A 22,719-nucleotide genomic window follows, 5' to 3' on the forward strand; every position below is an offset into this window, starting at 1 on the left:
GGAACATCAACTCACTCTCACATTTTAAGTCTGCACCTGTTTAAAATCTCCTTTTCCATCTGATTCAGTTGCATTGTCCTATTCTAACCTGTTTTTAATGTTGTATTCTTATATTTTGATACTTTTATGGTTCTTTTTGTTTGTTTCTGTTATTTGCTGTCTACTCTCATTTATTGTAAGGTGACAGAAAGGCACCTATGAAATAAAATGTATTATTGTTGTTATTATGTATATTGCTGTTTGCACCATGGATATGAGAGAAACAGTATTTAAACTCTGTATGTCCTGTATATATGACAGCAATGACAATAAAGTTGACTTGTCCTGTACATCCCTGCCTCTGCAAACCCAACATCTGCCTGCAGCACCATACAAACCATCATCTCCACCCCCTTCTATAATCTGATGGTCAATCACTTTTTGCAGCTTTTTTCTGCAGTTGTTGCACATTATTTAACTGTAAATTTGATATTTTATATACCTTTATTTATTATTATTATTATTATTATTTTATTATTATTATTATTATTTTATTTTATTATTATGTGGCCTACTTTGAACAGTTCTCTCACAAAAACGGTTTTTAATATTTTTATATATCGCTTGAATGCAACCGGAAACACAGGCTTTTATTTTATAAACACACCGGAAGTGTCCTCACAAACGTTAACGGCAGTCTGACGTCACTCCGGAGCCGGGCCCGGCTAGCTGTCATCGCGGTAGAAAGGACGGGCACGACATGGGGCTCCGGTTTCCTGCGTACGGTTATACATGCGTCGTAGCTTAGTCAAGCTCTCTCCGGTGCCGCCGTGTTTCTGTGTACCGAGGTAACGGCGCTTTTTCCCGCTTCGACGAAGACGGACAGCGGCGAGCTAACCGGCTAGCTGTAGTTTAACCGTGAGAGCTCCGCATGGCGTTAATCCTGCTCACCAGGACCAGGGCACCTCTGGTCCAGACCTCCAGGTCTCTGAAGAACGAGCTCAGGAAAGGTAAGAGTGTGTGTGTGTGTGTGTGTGTGTGTGTGTGTGTGTTTTAAGTGTGTCACATTAGCATCTAGAGGGGGGGGGTCTGTGTTGACCCTCTGTGTTGTCAGAAGATGGTGGATGACTCAAGGTGACTAAGCATCACACCTCAGCCGTCAGGTGTCGGTTATTACGTCACATCGAGGCCGTGTGACACGTACAGGTGTAGTGAGAGACTGTGTGACACGTACAGGTGTAGTGAGGCTGTGTGACACGTACAGGTGTAGTGAGGCCGTGTGACACGTACAGGTGTAGTGAGATGAGGCTGCGCCGCACCTTCCTCTGAGGAGGATTCAGGACTCAGGTTATCTGAGGACAGCTCAGGCTCCCTCTGCGTCCCCTGCAGGCTGACAGGATGCTCGGTGTAATGGCAGACAGGTTATTATGAGGAAGGGAAGGTGGGATTCGACAGCAGGGAGGTGAGAGTTTTAATAATGAGACATGTATGTTTACAGAGAGAGACACAGACACAGACAGAGTTTAGACCAGGTGGAGAACTGTTCAACCACGGTAAAGGTGATGATGCAAACACGAAAGCACTGTGGGGATTTTGTGCTTTTCCAAACTTGCTTTGACTTTCACTTTTGGTTATTATTATTATACAGTGCACGTCTCACATTTTGGATTAACCAAGGTTAGTTTTTAAGTTTCATTATCACGTCCATGTTGCACAATAAACATTCATCTCACACCAGATGTGGCTGCTAGTCGCTTTCACGTTTACAGTCCCTGAGGAGGTCGATCCTAGAGCCACAGATATTCAGTGTTACGACAATGAATCATTCAATATTAGTCACATTGTGTATGCCATCATAGCTTTTAATACGCAGGATTAGATAAACACAGATGTTCATGTTGGTTATTTTATTATTATTAATGAGCTGAAATGTAAATGTGTGGATTCTGCACTGATATCACCACGTCAGCTACAGCTGCTTCCTTAGAAATATAACTTTATTATTTAAATATTTCATTGAAATAGTATACAGTAACAATAATTACGTAATATTGGCTGAATATACAGGTCAGACACACAATATATATATTTTAGAATATAACATTACATATACTGTTATAGAGGACGTCCCTGTCTGTCTAGTTTTCTGGAAACTTATCTCTCCACTGACTTGAACTGAGTGTGGCTCAGTGTTTCTGATAAGGATTGCATGTCAGATGTTTTATTACAAGCGTACATATTCACTGAAGTAATGACTCCTTGCATCTTGTTACACAGAATATTATACTTGTATCACAGCTGTGTGTGAGCGGCGTTAAAAACATTAGAGACTACTACAGAAGAAAATATTTATGTCTGTGTGATTAGTAAAGCCCTGCTTATAAATAGATCATAAAGGGAGTTTGTCTGTCTGCGGTGGATGAACTGACTTTTGGCGTCAGGCCCGGATCATCAGACAAACTGCAGCGCTTCCACAAGGCAAGGTCAATGCTTCTTATAACTCCACCTGAGACCGGCTGAGCTTCATTTTGTTTTCACGTCTCTGCTCACACATGCTGTAACATGCCGTTAGTGTGGCGGGCTTGTTTGTGAATATGACGGAAACGTGATCAGGATGAAACCAGGACATTTCCCTGAGTTATTGATTAGTCGTACTAAAGATGTGGAGTCAGCTGATGTCGAGATATTCTTGAGCTTATGTTCCATAGTATCGCTGACCAGGAGCTGCTGGACGTTGACCAGTCTGCTGTCAAACTGTTAAAAACAGGCTGTAAGGTCAGAAGACTGTCGCGTTATCTGACACAGCGTCAATAAAGTGCAGGAGAAACAAAGGTCCAGTCGTGATAAGCTGATAGTAGGCATGTGTTGGTGTAAGTGCTGTATTAGCAGTGTGTGAGGTGGCATCAGCAACAGCATGTGGATCTGTTTATTTTATCCAGCTGAGACAACTGTCCTTCAAACACAGTTCACACGCCGCCATGTCTGAAAACACATGTTTCAGTGTGGCCGCCGGGGGAAGTGACCCAGAAACGTCATATTTTATAGATCCCGTGAAGAGAGACGCCTGACATTTGAGAGCCACTAAAAGCACATGCTCTGAAATCCAGGTCGACCTGCAGTCTGCTTACTAACACGCTGTCCAGTAAACACGTCTGAGTCACTTCTGTTTTCAAGGTTTGGAGCCAAACAAATGAATAAAGTTCAGAGCCTGGTGCAAAGAAACATCTGTGATGGGAGTGGTCCAGTTGATAAAGTGATTGTGTCGCTGTGTTACACATGTGAGCTCACACTGTTGATCAAACAACAGATAGTTCCCACGAGGTCCAACACAGCCTTCGAGGTTCAGGTAAAGTGATTATGGATTGTTTTTGTGGACAGAAGTGTCTTCGTTCATCCTCATTTGCTTCTCAGTTTAGAGAAGCAGCTCCAGGCCTGCTGGGCGTTGTTGTGCCGCTCGCACACTCAGTGAGGAAGTGTCATTAGACAGCTGCAGGCTGTGGGTCGCACACACACACGAGTTAGCTGTTTAAAGCAGGGCAGGACGTGACCCCGTCATGACCTTTTCAAGCACACACCTAATTTACTTTGAGTCAAGACCGGCTCTAAAGGGGGGAGGTTCAAGACCTGATGAAGGCTGTAACCAGAGTAAACAAAGCTCTGCCCAACACCAAAATGAGAAACTGATACGATAGATTACTTCACAAATGTTCAAGAAGTCAACAGAGTTTGATTTCTATGATTTCTTGTTTTAAGTAATGCTAATTATTAACTCCACAGTTACAGTTATATTCTAACTGTATGAGTCATGATCTCCTCTGTATTCTGCAGTTACACATTATGCAGTGGCCTCACTGTCATAGCAGCAAATGAACATTTAACTGTATAAAAATTAACCTTTTAAAGCTTTTGGATAGTTTTTCCTCCTCTGAGGAAAATATATCTACACAAAGAGGATGTCATCATTTGTGATTTTGGGCTCTATAAATAAAATCGACTTGAATTACTAAACTTAAGTGAAGCTTACCTGTGTAGTTTTTACGATACGATTAAAAAACAGATTTTTGTGTGTTATTTGAAGACAAACCAAAACTCCACTGAATATATTCTCAGTGTGGTGTTGTGTGTAAAATATGGTACAAACTCCCCCGGGGAATCAAACCACAGAGGAAGCTGCAGCAGAGCGTAGCTGCTCGCACAGATCGGGTGAAAGCTGCAGCTTTAGGTAATCTACTGTACTTCCAGGCTTTTCTGTCTGTGCTACAGGACGGCCACAAAGGTGACACTGTTCCAGTAAACTCTGTGTGTCATGTTCAACCAGGCCTTGCTGGATTCACTTCAGCCGGCCATGTGAGAGTCAGTGGAAGGGCGTGCCTCGGCTCTGATATGATTGGCTGGAAGTATCTCACCACTCCACCCTCTCTTTGCATGTACGTCACGCTGATAGGGGCCTCTGGGCTTTGGGAGCCCCTCCGTGGGCCTCACCAAGGGTGTGAATATCCTGACCTCCAAGACAGACGAGTGCTCACAGAAGAATGATCCATTTCATCTGTTTGGCAGAGATCTGTAAACATCACAACATATTACATAGCTGAGAGAAGGTTATAGACACATCAAAATGTAACCACAGGAGAATATAATATATAAAGATCTGTCTGTAAAGTGTCCTTTGAGATCACATAGCATCAGCACAAGGTTGCAGCTTCTTTTGTTGTATATTCCTGCCTCGTCATGTCATGTCATGTTACTGCATAACCAGTTACTGTGTGATTTAGCCGGTGTCATTGTTGGCTCGGTGCAATCAGAAATAATGTTCCACTGATGTTTCAGACCAGTCGGAGCCGGCAGAGAGCTGCAGACGTGTTTGTGTCCTGCTCGGTCTCGTGGGTTATTATCTGAACACAGCTGCTCACGTCTTTTTGTTTTTTCCTTTCTTCTTTTCAGGGAAACTACAAGATGGTGCCTGTTTCAGCTGCACAGCGCTCCGACTCTCCAGTCAAATGTAAGCCAGTTAAATGTGCTGGACTCACACAACAATATGAAAACTGAAGGTCTAGCACGCAGATTTTAGATTCAGAGATCACAGCTTGACATAAATGTAACCTCTGGCTAATGTTTCTAAAGTGTTATACTTGGTCTTTTGCCAGTTTGAACTGGGATTGGACTTGTTTGGACTAGCATGCATCAGTGGGTACCACTGATGCATGCTAGTCCAAACACCTGGCACACCTTTACGTATCCGAGCACTAACAGCAAAACATCAAAAGCTTCTGTCTCTAATTCACAAAGGTCAATACTCATTCCAGTAAAAGTCTTTTGTATTCTGAAGCTCTCAATCCTGTTGTCTCCTTAGACTTGACGGGCTCCGACTTGGTGCTTTACCCCGGTCCTCTTCATCCAGCCCTTCCCTCCCCTTGTCAGATGGCTACGTGGGCCCCTGCCAGAGCGCCGACTCACAGCGGCTGTTCTGCGCTTTTGTCTTGGGGGCCTCCCCTTCACCGTACCCTGCAATCGCAACGGGGCCACAGTGGACGATAGCACGACCGCAGGACATCCCTGGTGTTAGGTGGATACACACTTCGAGGAGGAGATGGGACGACTCCAAGGTGGAGAAGTCGCTGCGTGTGCTAAAGGACAAGAAGAAGCTGGAGGAAGGAGGGCCGGTGTACAGCCCCACGCTGGACGCAGCGCCTGTGAAAAGGACGCTCCGACAGTGGGTTATAGATGAGGTCCGGCACTACTACCACGGCTTCAGGCTGCTGTGGATTGATACCACTATTGCTGGCCGCATGCTGTGGAGGGTGCTGAACGGACATCCCCTGTCCCGCAGAGAGAGGAGACAGGTCAGTTCTGCAGCAGATATTTGGATGTTCTATGATAGACTCTGCGCAGAAAACATTTTGACTTGTCAAAGCAGGAAAAGCACCGGTGCAAATAATACCATTTATTTTGGCTGCATTCCATTTATATGAGTCAGTTCCAGGCTCACTCACTGAGCCTGTCCTGCTCCGACAAGTCAAAATGTCTGTTGGATTGTGAGCGCTTCAGAAAAGAAGTGAACTAAGTACACTAGTGTATAAATGTCTTTATTTTCCCGTCACACTAACAGTGATGATGCAGAGACCCGCACAGCGATTGTGAAATTAGAAACCTAACTTTTCACGTGGGACATCATGTCAGTCAGAAATGAACTCTGTCTGAACAACATTAAAGCTCAAGTGTGTTAACAGTAACTGAGGGGGGTCAGGGCTGAGCAAACTCGAAATACTGCTCAGTTTAGATTCCATTCAAATGTCGGCGTCAGTGTCTGCAGTGACAGACAGCTCAGAGTTTACAGCGCAGATAACCAGCATGAGTCCAGGGATCAGAGATGACCGAGCGCTGTAAGTCTGGCAGCACGGACATCTCGTCCTGTAATGTTTAATCCACAGCGTCTCAAAGCTAATGGGGTCGATTACAGAAACTGGCTGCATGCTGAGTGTTTACTCGCTGGGCGCTCGGCTGATTGTGCCGCTTGATTAAAGCTCTTTAGGAAGAAGCTTGCCTTTGTGTCGCCTCTGTACTTCACCCACTGTTCAAAGTGGCTTTCTCGTCATCGTGTCAGTAGAACACGCAGAACAATCAGAACCTTGATTTTTCTGATGACGACATAACTGCTATGTGATGAAATAATATTGTTTTGGGTTATAAAAGGGCTAAAAGCTGAGTGTACTCAGGTTATCCACAGATGAGTAAATAATGACGACATCACCATTACATGAATTAATGACATCATTTACTGTGGAATTTAAAATTCATTATTTGAAGTCCCAAAAAAATGTTTAAAGTTCAGATTCATCTCATATTCTTTGACATGATCTGCCCCCTGATCCAGGCCCGGTGCCGGCTGCACTCATCGGATGCAGGTTCTGGCACACGGGTTTCATTTCGGGGAAGGTGAGCAGATCATGTCAGGTCACACTGAATGTTGGCGTGTTCTCCATAGCACAGGATGGTACAGACTTAGTGGCCATTGATTGGTGAGTTGTGTATGTTGAGCGGCGCTCTGCTTTGGCTGAGATACAAACAGCAGATTTTGTTATTTCACCACATAAAGTTCAAACAGAAACATTCACATTTAAACAAAGAGAGCGGCTGACAGTTCCTGACAATCCACATTTTAAAAAATGTTGTGGTGAAGAATTTAAGGCGAGTCACAGACAACAGGACCTGTCAGTGCTTCAGGAAACCGTTAATCCTACCTACCTGTTTAATTTCTTATTATATTATATTAAAGCAAACACTTGAGGTCGTGAGACAGGTTTAATTATTTACCTATTATCTATCTACATAAAAAGGTTACAGGTAATAATTTATTTGAAACTTAAGAGAAAAGTGACTCTCAGCAGTCGTGTTTCTTCATTACTTCTAGTCAGATTAATCATTTCAGTCCAGTTATCTGACAGATGTGTGTGGGTACATACAGTTACTGATGGTCAATGTATAATTAAAACAATCAACATGTTGTTAGTGGACAGATTTTGCATGATGACTGAAAGTGAAACAGTGAATTGTTCGTGTCCTTTAGTGCCGGCCTGGTTTTCTCTGAAGGGATTTCCACGCTGACCACAGTGCTAACAGTTGTTGGTCAGTGCTGATGCTGACCCCCCTTCCACATTAAACCCATCTGCACCTTTTCAAATGCAGCTGACTCCCTGTGTGCGCATGTCCCGAGCCCATCTACACCCCCATTCATCCAACCTGGACTGGTTTTGCCTCCTTAATCTCCTCCTTTCATATTCACTTACAATACTCAGCGCCCCGTTTAAGGCTGCTTCCATTTTAATCTGTCACCCCCTCCTGTCTGCTTTGATGTGGAGCTCTGGGAGATGATATACATGCCAATGGGGCTGCAGACAAAGGCCTTTTCACCCGGGCTTGCCTAATTCCTTCACCCTACTTTTACACTGACATGCAGGTGGAGAGGGTGTAGAAAGAAGGGACTCATGTTTGGGCCTCTTCCCCTCAGGTCCGTTTCTGTATTTGGCTGGTTGGGATTGTGTCCCGGCTCGGTCAGTAAGCCACAGTTGGACAGCCGTACAATGAAGTAGACTAATGTTGGCCTGGTACCTCTGTACTCTGAGGATTGTTCAGGTCTGTGCTGAACAAATCTGCTTCCTGTTGGTGAGCCTTGTGAGGCAGAATGTTCACTTTGGTCCACAGCTCCATGCAAATGACGCACCGATGAATTAGGAGGTTTCTGTTGCTCTGGGGATGTATGGGCTCCGGGGTTAGAAGTGCTGACTGTTCAAACTGTTATAAGAGGAATTGAGCAGGGTGATTGTACCGAGGGACAAAGAAGGATGAGGTAAACATTTTCCCATGGTTCTCTGTTAGCTTTCTCTGTTAGCCTCTGGCTGCTGCTCTCTGCTGGAGACAGGCGCAAACTTCAGCCTGCCAGAAACAAACGGCACCGTGAGGCCCGAGATGTTCGTGTAATGAAAGGATATACTCATTGTTGAAAATGTAAACACACCTCAGCACATCATGGGTATTTAAAATATTCCTCAAGGAGTCATTTCTAATTTCAGTTTTTCCAAATCTTCTCTCCAGTTTCTCAGAACATGTGCCGACGTCTTCAGACTTCTTCCCTTCCTGGTGTTCATCATCGTCCCCTTCATGGAGTTCCTGCTTCCTGTAGCTTTGAAACTCTTCCCCAACATGCTGCCGTCCACCTTCGAGACGCAGTCAAAGAAGGTAATCACAGTTTACAGGTACAAAAGGGAAGAGATCAGTTTTAGGGATTATTTTGAGAGCTGTTGTAGTTAAATTAAAAAACAGTAGTCCAGATTTTGGTCTACATTGTGGTTTGAGACGCAGTATCTCAACTGGTTATTCTCTCGGTTAACTGGTTAATGTCAGTCCAAGGTGATTTATCCGAATAATTTTTATTAAGTCTAAAACTCCAAAGATATTAGAAAAAAAAAGCATCTAATCCTCATTTTTGAGACCGGAGCATGTTGGGCGTTTTTAATCTCTTTATCGCCGCTGCTCTGAGCTCATCACCGGAATATTGTGGCAGTTTATATAATTATTCCACAGACTGATGTTTCTCAATAACAAGCCAAGCTAAATGAAGACTGCAGTCTCCCATATTCCACTGAGAACATATTCAGATTGAAATAATATGATGTGATTTGATGGACTTTGTCCCAGAATCCTGATGAGGTGATCAGGCTGTTGTCTAATCATACTTACAGTCTTTTCAGTTACCTGTTAAAGTTTTCATCGCTTGTAAATGTTCATTTTATTTTCACCTGATATCTGATTTTTTTGTGTCTGTTGCCGTGTGACAGGAGGAGAGGTTAAAAACGGAGCTGAGAGTCAAACTGGAGATGGCCAAGTTCTTGCAGGACACCATCGAGGAGATCGCTCTGAGGAATAAGGCCGCCCAGGGAAACGTGACGGAGGAGTTCTCCACCTTCTTCCAGAAGGTTGGTGTCAGTGTGAAAACAGACTGTGTGCTGCCCTCTGGAGGTGGAAACGACAGACTGTCAAACGACAGATCATTTACAAATCAGGATTTTTTCATCTCTGCAGATACGGAACTCCGGGGAACGTCCCAGTAACGAGCAGATCATAAAATTCTCCAAACTGTTTGAGGACGAGCTCACCCTGGACAACCTGACTCGACCTCAGCTGGTGGCTCTCTGCCGCCTCCTGGAGCTGCAGTCCATCGGGACCAACAACTTCCTCCGCTTCCAGCTCATCATGAAGCTGAGGGCCATCCGTGCAGACGACAAGGTACGAACCTCTGAATCCTCTCTAAAGTTCTCGTTGATGATTTCCCCTCCTCACTGTCAAAACTTTTCAGTTAGCTACACTTTCATAAAGAGTAAAATCAGAAATTGGTCAGAGTTGTTGTCAGACATTACCTCCAATTTAACCTCTGCTTCACTCTGTGTCATCCAGCTGATAGCAGAGGAAGGCGTGGCGAGTCTGAACGTTAACGAGGTGCAGGCAGCCTGTCGCGTCAGAGGGATGAGGTCTCTCGGAGTCACAGAGGAACGACTGAGAGAGCAACTCAGCCAGGTAACAGCAGCGACAGAGATATAGGATGTTTTTAGGGTTGAACTCTTAAGAACTCACAGAACTTAAACGTTATAATGTTTTCTGTCCCTTTTTGTTTCTGACAGTGGCTGGAGCTGCATCTGAACCAGCAGATCCCCACGTCCCTGCTGCTTCTGTCCCGAGCCATGTACCTCCCCGACACTCTTTCCCCCGCCGACCAGCTGAAGACAACACTGCAGACGCTGCCTGAGATGGTGGTATGTTAAGAGGCCGGAGCTGACACGTGTGACTCCACTGTGCTTATTATTCATTTTATCTGTATCACATTCTCTTCTCCTACTCGATGCTCTCCAGACAAAGGAGGCTCAGATGATTGTGGCAGAGATGGAGCTCTCCAAAGTGGACAATAAGACCAAGGTGGAGACGACACTAAAGGAGGAGGCAGCCATACGCCAGGACAACAAGGACAGGGAGATGGAGAGGTTGGCGGATGCTGCAGAGAAAGCTGCCAGGGTAACGAGTCAGATTATTTTTGATTAAAGCTCCTTTAAAGGCTGAGTTTGTTAGTCGACTCGCTTATGAAAATGTGTCTATTTAAACTTCTGAAGCAGATTCTTGAACATGAAGTCTCCTTCTTGACCAGGAACATGTCTTTTAAAACTATATCATAATTAGTTATAAATGTTATGAATGCATGAGGAGCTATCTTTGTTCTCCCACAGATTACGGATGTTTTTTTTGGACTTTCATGACTGTATTTAACCCCGTTCTCTGCGTGCTTCCACAGGAGGGTGAGCTGGAGCTCGAAGCAGAGCCGGCTAAAGCCAGCGTGGCCGCTCAGTCTGAGGTTCTGAGGGATCCGGCGCCCGTCATAGAAGGAATCAAGGTAACGAACATGCAGCCTGTGAGATCTTGATACTTTAAATATTAAAGATTTACCAGAACATGAAGCTGTTATTAGCATCACACATTGAGATTTCACATTTTTTTGCATCGTTGTAAATTTTTCTGTCGTTAGTAAACATAATATTTTAATTATGGGGTTAAGAAGTCTGCAGTTTTTTAACTAAACACACTAAAGAAACATTTATGTCAGAGGATATTATTTGAACTTGTTCTTCTAACCACCACAACACGACACGAAACCGTAATGTTTTATTTATTTACTGATTGTCACCCAGACTGTAATTTATGTATCATTCACTTGTTGCCACCTTTTAACTGGACCACTCTGCGTCTCCTGTGCCACACAGTTTGAACAGTGGCAGACATTCCTGCGTTACCAGGTTAGGTTTTTTTTAACGACATCTCCGCCCCAAATGACCCTCACATCCACACCAGTTTGTCCCTGCACGCACAGCCTGGTGTTTTCTGAGTGGACCCAGATGAGGGTTAAACAGTACTTGCATTTTAAGTCTGGCGTTCACTTTTACTGTTTCAGGCTGCTGTTTTCAGGCTCAGTAAGAGTAAGAATAAAATCCACAAGACGGGAAATAGCCACTAAATTTAAGGTTTCATAGGTGTGACGAGATGAAAGTTGACAGCCTACAGAAGAAAACGCAGTGAGGGTAAACCACAAATACTCAGTTTGTGTGTTCCTGAGTGGGATGAAAAGCAGACAAGGGAAATTATAGATTATAGCAGACAAGTTACTTTTAAGTTGTTTGACTAGAATCAGATATTTTTTAACATTTAAGCCTAAAATAAAGGCATTTATTTCTTTAGGAATGAAATAATTTGTAGTGCGGATACACCAGTGCAGCCATGGTCAACATTTAGCGGCATTATTACAGAAGACTTATCCACTTATCTGGCGCTTTGAATTTGTTAAAGAAACGCTAAATGTGATTTGCAAGTTCTGTTTGGCCCACATCTATCCGAACGCCTCCTTCTCTTCTCCCTGTCGATCCGTCCAGGTTGACCGAGTTGAACCTTTCCCTCCCTCACTAACAGCCTTCGTAGCTCCACAGCGTTCTCTTCATCATGTGGGAATGTGTTTTTTGGGTCCCAGTGTCCTCCACAGCTTCCCTCCTTTACCCATTCTGTGTTTGGTTCAGCCTTTAATGTGGGTTTATATAAAATGCACATGTGGTGCTCGTTAAGGGAATGCACTTTTTGACCTACTCCAGTGTATAGTGACATGCATACATGCATTTTGGAGGGAAAATATGACCTGAAGTTTCCGTCTTTGCCTAAAAACAAACGTTTTTTTATCCAAGGCGACATTTAGGAGCAAATTTCTTGAACCTTTATGTTTGTGTTCCAGGATGAGGAGATCACCAAAGAGGAGATTGACCTCCTGAGTGATGCATGCTCAAAGCTGAAGGAGCAGAAGAGGCTGTTGACTCTGGAGAAAGAAGAGCTCGAAGAACTGAAGGATGATGTCCAGGAATACAACGAGGTGCCCGTCTTAGACTCATATCAGGGACATGAGGGTTGAGATTTATCGCCATTCAAATTAGACAACGAGTGATGTGTATGTGATCGCTTTGTGTGTGAGTGAGTGTGTTCATGTTTGTTTTCCAGGATCTGGAAGAGATAAAGAAGGAGCTCTCTAAGACCGGCCAAGAAAAGGCAGTAGAGGAGTCAAAGGCGAGCCAGCGTCTGTCAAAGAGAGTAAACCGCATGATCGGACGCATTGACAAGATCATCGTGGAGCTGGAGAAGGACAAGGTCATCCTGGATGGACAGATGGACAGCGGAACCACACCACCTGTTGGGTAAGAGCTGAATGTTATTTGAACCACCACGCTGCCGTTTGTGGTGGTTCAGAGTAGTAAATGAACAAACACTTAAACAGGAGGAAATTGAGCGTTTGTAGGACTATTTTCAGCGGCGGATGAATCCACAGTTGTCATGTTTTTATGGTTAGTTGACCGCTTCACCCCCACAGTCCATGTTTCGCTGTTTGCCGTCTCTATTCTTCAGTTCTTTAGTTTAGTTTAAAGTCCAAAAGGTCAAGAATCGGTTGCCAGTTTCTCAGAATGGCTGTCAATGGCAACCTGGCAACTGTTCACAGTCTGCAACAGTGTGACTCATTGATGTGGTTTTTATAGATTTGGGACAACAATGGAGCTCTGCAGCGCAGAGGAAGAAGATAGACCAGGCTTTGATTCACACACAAAAGGGTCTTTTTAATGGGATTAGCTGACAATAATAAAAATATAGAACGCTGTTATTCTTTAATACTAATGCAGCACTATAAGAAAGAGTTCAGGAAGACTTTCAGAAGTTAGTGTCACTTTAAAATTCATTATGAAAATTAATGATTTTTTATGTTTGTCTCAAAATCAAAATGTTTCCATCATCATCATCGTCGTCATGCTTAAGTTGTAAAATGCTGGTGTAGATAAATGATCAAGCTCTGGCAGTTGAATTAGTTTCAAACTCTAAGATCAAATCCTAACTCATCCCAAATTTTACAGATTATTCTTTTCCGAACGTAGCGATGCCTCAAGGTAAGCTGAGCTGTAGTGAAACGTTCTGCCTGCTTGCTAACGTTGCATCAATCTGTGCTCTAACGGATCACCGTAGTGCTGTAGACCAACTTTAATACGCAGTTTGTGTTCCTGAATGAATACAAAGATCTAAACTGCTTGATTTGAAACATTTAACACCGTCCATCATGTTTCTTTAGTATTTGTCAGAGATGTTTGATCTTTACTGAGGATTAACAGATTAGATGAAACGGCTAAACTGATTCTTTTTGCTGCCGTTTCTGAGTTGCCAATGTTTAAAGTTTGACATTTAACAGCTTTAAAGAGGTCATGTTATGTTTGTTTTCACCTTCATACTGCTATAAAAGATTTACAAGATTTAATATTTAAAAATCACATAACCACGTCGCTGCAGCGCCTCTTTTCACCTTCAGTCTGAGCCCCTCCTGAAAGGCCCCGGCGTTGTTGGTGAAGCAGTAAAATGCACAAACACAGTCCACAGTTATTGTGGGAACATCTCCGTAATGTTCCTCCATAATAAAGTGACTACACCTGGTTCTCTTCCTCATAACGACATGAAGACTTGGTGCCGGTCCGTGCCAACAGCAGTTCCCATGTTGATCTCGCTCTTGTTGAGTTTTAAAATAAATGTCAGGAGTACATGAAGACTGGTGTGTTTTGCTCTGATCTCCATCATCTTGTGAGGGTACTGGAGTTGCGTTAGCGAGAAAACAGCAATGGTTGGCGGTGAGGTTGAGTCACTGGGCTTCATCGGGTGGGACTGGACTGTCACGTGTCCGATATGTGGTGCCGTGTTACAGTGATGTAATGTAACGGAGGAAAAGGCTGAGCACAGTTCAGGAGCGTGGACCCAAACAAATCCTAATCTGGCCTCTTTAAAAAACAAATCAGTTCAAACCATCTACTAATTTTAAGAAGCATTTTCAGCATGAATTAACTTTGAGGTAGTTCAGACTGAATTTAAGCTGCTGTGAACAGAAACTTGGAAATCATTTGGATTGATTGGTGCGATCTTTAAATGCAGCATGTTGACATTCTTCACCGCATTCCCATGAAATTTGGTTACATACCGTTTCCTGTATGCAGTCTCTTCTACGCCTTCAGGGAGAACCTCATCAGCATCGACGAGCTGATCAGCGTCATGCGGCAGATCCAGAACATTCCAGAGCACAAGCTGCAGAGCATCGCCGAGGCTCTCGATGACAACAAAGACGGGAAGATCGACATCGACGACGTCATCAAAGTACGGCGAGAGGACGAGTCATGTTTTTCATTTTGTTTTTTTAGGACTTTCATGAATTCCCTTTGTCCTTTTTCTTTAAATCTCAGGTGGTGGAACTGATCGACAAGGAGGACGTCGACATCTCCACCTCTCAGGTGGCTGACATCATGGTGATGCTGCAGAAGGAGGAGAAGCTGATCGAGAAGGAGAAGGCCAAAGAAAAGGCGGAGAAGGAGAAGGCAGCCACACTCAACAGCTAACTCATTTCTCCAGAAAGACACGCAGCACTTGTACAAAAACAAAAAAAACAAAAAAAAACAGAGAAGTTTGTGACTGGTACGCACTCACAGAAAACTCTGGACACCAGATGGAGGGAGAGTCACAAGGTAACAGCTGCCTGCTCAAAATGTTATGTCACCAGAAATCCAGCTCTTAGTTTAAAGTAAAAAAAAAAAAAAGAACAAAAAAAGGCTTTTGCCTTTTAAAAACGCACAAAATCAAAAAGAAACTTAAATTGCCATTATGTTAAACTCTTGTGGACTGATCATGTATAATATGTTGATATTTGGTTTTGTGTAATTTTACTCTAATTTATTGTAGTGGGAACACAATGACATGAAACGATGGTTGTGCTTCCAACTTTAAGAGTTGGCACTGATCAAAAAAAAAAAGATGTTTGGAAAATATATTAGGAGATTTCTAGTTTAAAGTTTGAGGTGAACCGTCTTTGCCTTTCATTTCATTCATGTCATCATCTCAGAGAAATGAGAAATCATTTCTGAACTTTGCACAGTAAAAATAATAATCATGTCATCACCATCATAGATTTTCTTTATCGTCATTCTTCCGTGTTTTCTTCCCTGAGTTGTACGTGCACAGCGTAGCTTCCTGCTGGCTTTAGGATGTTTAAGTGGTGGCTGCAACCCAAAGCAAATAATTGCACAGCATAGAAATGAGCTAAAAACAATCACATTATGTGTAGTTTGAAATATTAATTCAAACAAAAATAAAATAAAAAAACCTGGATTGCAGGATTGACGCTGCAGGAGTGTCGGATGTTTGTCCAGAATAAGCCAAGGACTGAAGTTAGCAACATTTACGTTAAAAACTACTGTACTGTAATTTTTTTTATTTTATTTTGTACTTAATGCATAATAATGTTTTGCCTCATCTTAGCACAGCTCTTCATCTATTCCTGTTGTGTTCAATAGATTTCTGTAAAATGCCAAAGTGGCACTGTGGCACATTTAATAACAGATTCTGATTATTCCTAAAAACCAACCAGTCGAGGATCATAGTCGGCACAGCGACACTGAAGCAGCTCGTTCATCAGATTTTGGTTAGTCGTTGCTGACGGTCAGATTTCTGTCGTGTTTGGACGTCGTCCAATCTGAGGTCGGAGGTGGAAGTGGCTCCTCGTGAATGTTAACTCGTTTATTAGTTCGATAACGTGCCGATCTTGACCGTCGTAGTTGAAATGCAAAGTGGCCTTCTCTCCACACAGATACTCTGGATTATATACCATTTGTATATTTATTTTTGAGCTCCGTATTCTTCTCAGTGAAGAGGCTTTACTGGATGAGTTCAGTCTTGTCTTATTTGCCCTGTAGTGATGAATGTGTGCGCGTGGGTTAGAAGCAGGGACAAAGTGATGATGGAGGATAAAGTTCGAGTCAGTTAGTGACTCACATTCACTCACTGCCTGTTGGCATAACTGTGTTGACACTGCAAGCAGCTATCATCAGCTAAATCTGAATATATGCAACTAATGATTATATTGATAAGAATTTGTTTTAATTCTTTAAAATGTCAAGAAACCCGAGAACAGACAGACTTCTGCTGAGTCGTCTGTCGTGTTGCTCGCAGTAAAGAGTCGATCCGCCTTTACTGTTGGACTGAATCACATATTTGGTAGTTTGTGTTTCACAGTCATCTCTTGGTAACCGGCTCAGGTGTGAACGCTGAGTGGGCGACGCTCTGTTTTAATCCGTTCCCGGAATCCGCCGCCAGACGAGCGGATGATGGAAGAGGTCGTTATTCTTCCGTCAGGCACTGTCCCGGTTCAAACCCAGCTCGGGCTGACAGGGCGAGGGCTCTGCTTCGCCTGGGACCAGTCAGACTGATGGGTGCAGGGTAAACACTCGCCCCATACATGGGCCAAAGCCAGCTCCACTGGAGGGTTGTGTTTAGCTTAGAGACAATCCGGCGAGACATGGCATGCTCTCCGCCGCATAAATCAGCCGTCAGTGTAAACACGTCCCAGGAACGTTGTGACAACTTCTCGTTTACACTTGGCAGGAGAGTGTGGTGTTTGTGTCCATGAGCCTAACAGGTCGGACTCAGGGGAGCGCTGTGTACATTAGCAGCACTGCCACTGTTTCTAGGCATGGAGGGGTCAAAGGTTGTGGGGGGGAGGATGTATATAACAGGGTATGTGAGGCGGCTGGAGATCAGAGCAGGTCTAGAAAGATTTAAAATGAAATGTTGACGTGGACAACCAGAAAGCTCCGATTAGGGCTGCAGTTATTATTTCCACTTCTCTCACGCATCTGTTGATAATTTAGTCAAAAAAAAAAATGGAAAAAAAACTTTGAATTGTTTGTTTTTGGGTCAAAAATCCAAATAATTTAGTTTCCAGTCGTATAGAAGCAGCAAAAACTAATTTTTCAAAAGAAGCTGAATATTTGGCATCTTCAAATTTCTTGTTTTGTCGTCCAACATTCAAACATATTAAATATACAGACAGACGGAGCTTCTTTGTCACGTCTTCTTTTAAAACTTAACTACACCAATTATCAGAATAATTGTATTCTCACACAGTTTGTGTCACTGCAGACTTTTCTCTATTCACTCTATTCATCGTGAGGAATATATTTCAGCCAGTCAGTGATATGACGAGGCAGTTATTATCTCCCACATGCTGCCAGGATGTGATTATGATTTATGAAAAGCTGCCAAACCTTCAGATTCATTCAAGAAATCCTGGGGAAAGAAAAATAATGAATTTTTCCAAATGGAGAATAAGTTGAACCCAGATATGAATACCAGCAGAAAGTCGTGAGCGTTTGGCTGCAGAGTTCACGGCTCGCCGCTGGCAGCAGTGTTGCTCTGTGTTGTTTAAGCTGCTGTCTTTGAAAAGAGTCTACCCACAGTGAGAGAGGAGAAGTATTCTGAAACTGAGCTTCAGTCATTTTTCTTTGTCAGGTCCAGTAGAAAAGCCGAGCGTTGTTTTTTTTTAGGCTCGTTAGAAAAAGAAGTGTCTGATTTGGGCTCGCTGACTGTTCTGAGGAGTATTACCACTGTGTAAATGCACTAATCATTTTTGATACAGTAGGTGTGTGTGGATGTTTGGACTCAGGGTGTGTGTGTTCAGTCTGACGTGGTGGTTTGAGCGGCTGTTGAAGTTGAAGTGACCTACGATACAAACCGTCCTGAAAGATTCCCGCGTGAGTTTGAGGAGACACGTTGCAGATCTCGTGTTGACGGAAGAACAAATATTTAAAGCAATAAGTCACTTATGCATCATGAACCTTTTTGGATTTTGTTTTTCTCCCTGTTTGAGGTGGAACAAGTGTTTCATTTGTTTAAGTGATAATGTAATATCCGTGATTTAAGTTTTGGATTCTCTGATATCAGGCTGATGTTCTGCTTATTCGGGAGTTGATTCTCGACAGACGTAAACCTCTTTTTTCCTTTTTTAAGTATTTTGCACTAGCCCTTTATATCACTAGAAGAATGCTACTTTTTGTAGACTATATAAGAATTTATGAGCTTTGTTTTGGAGGTGGAGGAAAGGATCAGCAGGAGCTCAGGCTCCTCTCAGACATAAAACAGGTGAAAACTAAATTTAACTGCATGTTAAACGATAGTGCAGCCACCATCTTTGTACACGGGAAACTTTGTTGTTGTTCAGGCAGAAAGTGAATTTTCACTCTGCGGATGGACGGATGTGATTTGATCAGATGTGCTTCTCCTTCTGTCTGAACACATTAAAGGGTCATTTTCAGCCTAGAAATGTTTATCAGCCTCATGGCGGCCCTGATTAGTGAACATGATATTAAAACAACAAACAAAGTTTTCAAATGTATTCTAAAAGGAAATAATGAGAATGGAGTTTTGAACTCTTGAGGTTTTAAACTCAGTTTAAAGGTGATGAAGGAAACATTTCTCACCTGGTCACATTAAAGTTTTGCAACTCGATTTGGAAACAAACAAACAAACAAACAAACAAACAAACAAACAGTCATTGAATCTGTTTTGTTTTGAGATAATTATGTTTATTTATTTATTTATTCAATCAATTTTCAAAGTTTTTTTTTATTATTCTTCTTCAAAATGAACTGGACTTTATTTTTTAACTCAAATGTATGAAAAGCATCAATTAAAAACACAAATTAAGTGTTCATGTAAAGAAACATCGCTTAGTGTTGAATAAACTCTGGATGATCCTGGATTCTTCTTCGTTTGATTTTCTTTTGTTTTAAATCTCATCTTTCCCGCCACTCATCACACGTCACTCATCACTTTGCCGCAACCATTTTTCTATAATTCCTTCCTACTTTTCCTCAGACCCTCATTCCTGAGTCCTTACGAGCCGCCACACTCGCTGCCACTCCCCACAGAGCGTCCGTCGCTCTGCCGCTGGAATGCAACCAGACGTATATTTCCAGCAGCAGCTTTAACGTCCGCGTGTAAAGCAGCTGTCTTAGCAGTCGAAAAGCAGGATGCACAAACACATAAAAGATCTGGGTTTTAACCCTTTATGTGCACGTGACCAGAAATTTAAACGTCTTTAGACTGTGTAGACGTTCTCTTGTCGGTCCTTCTATGGTCATGGGATCTCTTAATATCTTAAATCTAACACTTAAGGCTGCACTAAGATTTGATTTAAAACCACAGAACACGTCTCTCGTTTGCCGACTCCCCCGACTTCCAACATCTCTGTCTGACCTCGCAGTAAATGCGTCAACACTCGTTGCGCTCCTGTCATATTTTATGATGCCTGAGAGTGGAGTTGTGTTTATGGTGCTAATGAGAAGATTCCTGAGTCGTGATATAGCTCGTGTTTTTTTGGGGGGGGTTTAAACGTCAGAGCCGATAAAAGTTGAAAAACAGATTTTCCAAAACAGTCTCGCTCGTGATCTTCAGGATGTTTACAGTCGACCAAGAAATATGAATGTTTAACTTTGGTTTAAATCCAGTTTTCACCACAGACTGTGTTGGTAACACAACTGTCTAAATCCCAGTGCAGATTCTGCAACTGCTGCTATGATTTGATACATTTTTTGAAATCTGATGTAAAAACACTGAAGTTTTTGCATCAGATTTCAAAAGCACGCAGTCGAGTTGTAGCGTCTGCGTCAACTTTTCTCAAACACGTTTTATTTTATTGTTGTTGGAGCTGCTTTCTCAGACATCATCTCCAAACTGTGGGCGGGAAGCAAGGAGGCAGCGGACGCACCGACTTCTTGCAGGTTTTTGTTGGATATTACAATCATTCTTTGCGGATCTCTGTTCGTCTGAGATCAGTTTAATGGCGTCAAAGAAATAATCATGATTCACAAAACCTTCTGTCAGAGATACACGACAGCTCTGGAAGCAGAAAGCGATATCAGATGATCTGCTCTGTTGTGACCATTGGTAATGACACTGAAACGAAATATGTATGTTGTAGACCAATCAGCCATAACATTATGGCCACCTGACAAATATTGTGTTGGTTGACCCGTCGCGGACTCCTCAGACCTCTGAAGGTGCGCTGAGGTGTCAGCAGCAGATCCTGTAAGATTTTTAAGGGTCTGATTGTTCATGACGTCTGACAGATGCTCGATTGGATGAAGATTTGGGGAGTTTTGACAAGTCAACACCTTAAACTCATTGTTGTGTTCCTCAAACCATCCTGACACCCTGACACAGCCCATTGTGTGTTCTGACATCTTTCCATCAGAACCAGCATGAATTTTGTTCAGCAGTCTGAGCTTGCCTGTTCTCCACGTGCATCAGTAATCCTTGGCCACCCATGACCCTGCTCCCCGGTTCACTGTGTTTCCGGCAGACCAGGAACACGAGACCACAAGAGCTGCAGTTTTGTTCTGATCCAGTCGTCTAACCAACACAATTTGGATCTTGTCAAAGTCACTCAAATCCTCTCAGTGTTATTCACTTCAGTGGTTATAATGTTATGGCTGATCTGCGTATGGAAAATAGGAACAGACAGAACTGGATTCTCATCACACGATGTTCAAGTGTTGGTACATTTCTTAGTGCAGCCTTAAAAAAGTAAAAACAACATTTAAAATGTTTTCTGGAAATCAAACCCAGCCGTGTAGATGTTCAGACCCGAACCCTGTAACAGTTCCATGTTCTCCCGCTTCCATCCTTCACTCAGTCAGTTCACGGGTCGGTTGTCAGGAGTTTATCTGTAACCGGCTCACGGTGACAGCGAGAGGCACGTTGATCTCAGGAAGTGTGAGCCGAGTCCGCTTCAGGGAGTTCCTGTTTTCTAAAGAGGATTTGAGCTTCAAACACAAAGATGATGATGCTGACAGGTGTGTGTGTGTGTGTGTGTGTGTGTGTGTGTGTGTGTGTGGAAATGTGGGTGATAGGTGTGTTTAAAGATTTAAAATGTGACAGCTGGAGATACATTTTTGCACTGGAATCCCTAAAAAGTGAAACTGGATTCATAGATTGTCGGTGTATTTATAGGAACACAGGGTCAGAGATTCAGAAGAACTTGATGTAGATATTTGTCTTATTGTCTGTGAGATCAAAAATGTTTTTGTGTTTATCTGCTTTGGGAAATGTGCACAAATGTTAAATAATCAGTGCTGAAGCAGCGGGAACACTGAGGTCATGAGTCTGAGGGGCCTTTTGTTCCTACAAGACTTCTTTCTCAACATTAAACCAAGACCGCAGTCTTTCCCGGACAGTCACCAGCTTCTGTGAGCGCCTAAACTCAACCACAAAAGCTGAATAATGGTTTAGTTGCTACGAGCGGATATTGTAGGGAAGAAAACAAATGAAGTATTGTATGATGTCAGTGAACTACGTCCCGTTCAAAACATATTTTCTGTTGCAAATTGGTTGAATGTAAATGTAATATAATAACCCTTTAAATTACACGTAGAACGTCTGAATTTCCACAAAGAAAAAGAAAATAGACACATGACCTCAGTGAGTGTTTACATGCACACTCGTGTTCCAGTTCTGAGTCTGATCCTGGTTTGGATCAGACTCGGGGTTCTGGTTATTTTTATTTTTGTCCCTGCTGATGAGAGCTGAGTGTTTTCCAGGTTCCTTATCATCATATAGCATCGATGCTGGTGTGCCTTTGACTCAGTGAGGATGAACAGTTTGGTGGCTGATCAGCAGTGACGGAAAACTGACGAGATAACTGGAACACACACCAGAGGATGATCAGAAACCTCGGCCTGAAATGATCAAACAGATAAAAGTAAAAGTTAAAAATTACAGAAAATATTGATTTCTCAAGTACAAATGCTCTTTAATTTAGGAGCTCTGTAATTCAGAAACACCTCTGCAGCATATTTATATTATTATATTATTACAGAGAAGCGCTCAGTTTGATTGAAGTCTTGTGTTCACGTTTAATGTAAATCTGTTGGAGCCGTCACTGGCTGCATGCTGATGAAGGAGGAATCACTTGTTGACCTGCATGTCAGATCCGCTTTCTATCATCATGCACAGACTGTCCTCCTGCATGTCTCAGTGTGGAGCTCACTGTGTTTCCTCAGATATGTAAACTGAGCGGCCGAGCCTGCTTCAGTCACACGTCTTCATGTGCTGGTAAAACTCAAGAAGAAGACTTGTCTCGACTCGCAGCTGATGTCGTCTCATCACAGGTGCTTCATGCTGGTCGGGTTTCATCAGTGCCGGGGGCTGTTTTCATTCTGCCTCCCTGGTTTTGTTCCCAGTTATGTTTGCTGTGCTTTTATTGTTGTAAACACTTTGATTGTTAACATCCCCAAAACAGATTCAGTGGTTTGAGTGAAC

At 42.9% G+C, this 22,719-nt stretch overlaps 1 protein-coding gene across 5 annotated transcripts; it reads left to right on the forward strand.

The window, feature by feature from the left end:
- The first annotated feature begins 652 nt into the window (after window positions 1-652).
- On the forward strand, window positions 653-19,159 carry letm1 (leucine zipper-EF-hand containing transmembrane protein 1). 5 transcript variants are annotated; one of them, XM_019258225.2, is made up of 16 exons: window positions 653-989; window positions 4,921-4,978; window positions 5,330-5,819; window positions 8,569-8,712; window positions 9,312-9,449; window positions 9,556-9,759; window positions 9,928-10,047; window positions 10,152-10,283; window positions 10,381-10,539; window positions 10,814-10,912; window positions 11,280-11,312; window positions 12,293-12,427; window positions 12,553-12,746; window positions 13,452-13,484; window positions 14,571-14,727; window positions 14,814-19,159. In XM_019258225.2, exons 1-16 carry the CDS (start codon window positions 911-913, stop codon window positions 14,964-14,966), a joined length of 2,328 nt encoding a protein of 775 aa, XP_019113770.2. In that variant the 5' UTR covers window positions 653-910; the 3' UTR covers window positions 14,967-19,159. The 5 variants fall into 5 exon arrangements, with proteins under 5 accessions (XP_019113770.2, XP_019113783.2, XP_019113790.2 ...); XM_019258238.2 differs by lacking the exon at window positions 13,452-13,484; XM_019258245.2 differs by lacking the exon at window positions 11,280-11,312.
- Window positions 19,160-22,719: the final 3,560 nt, after the last annotated feature.

Source organism: Larimichthys crocea, chromosome XXIV (genome assembly GCF_000972845.2).
Source record: "Larimichthys crocea isolate SSNF chromosome XXIV, L_crocea_2.0, whole genome shotgun sequence".
In the NCBI taxonomy this organism is placed as follows: domain Eukaryota; kingdom Metazoa; phylum Chordata; class Actinopteri; family Sciaenidae; genus Larimichthys; species Larimichthys crocea.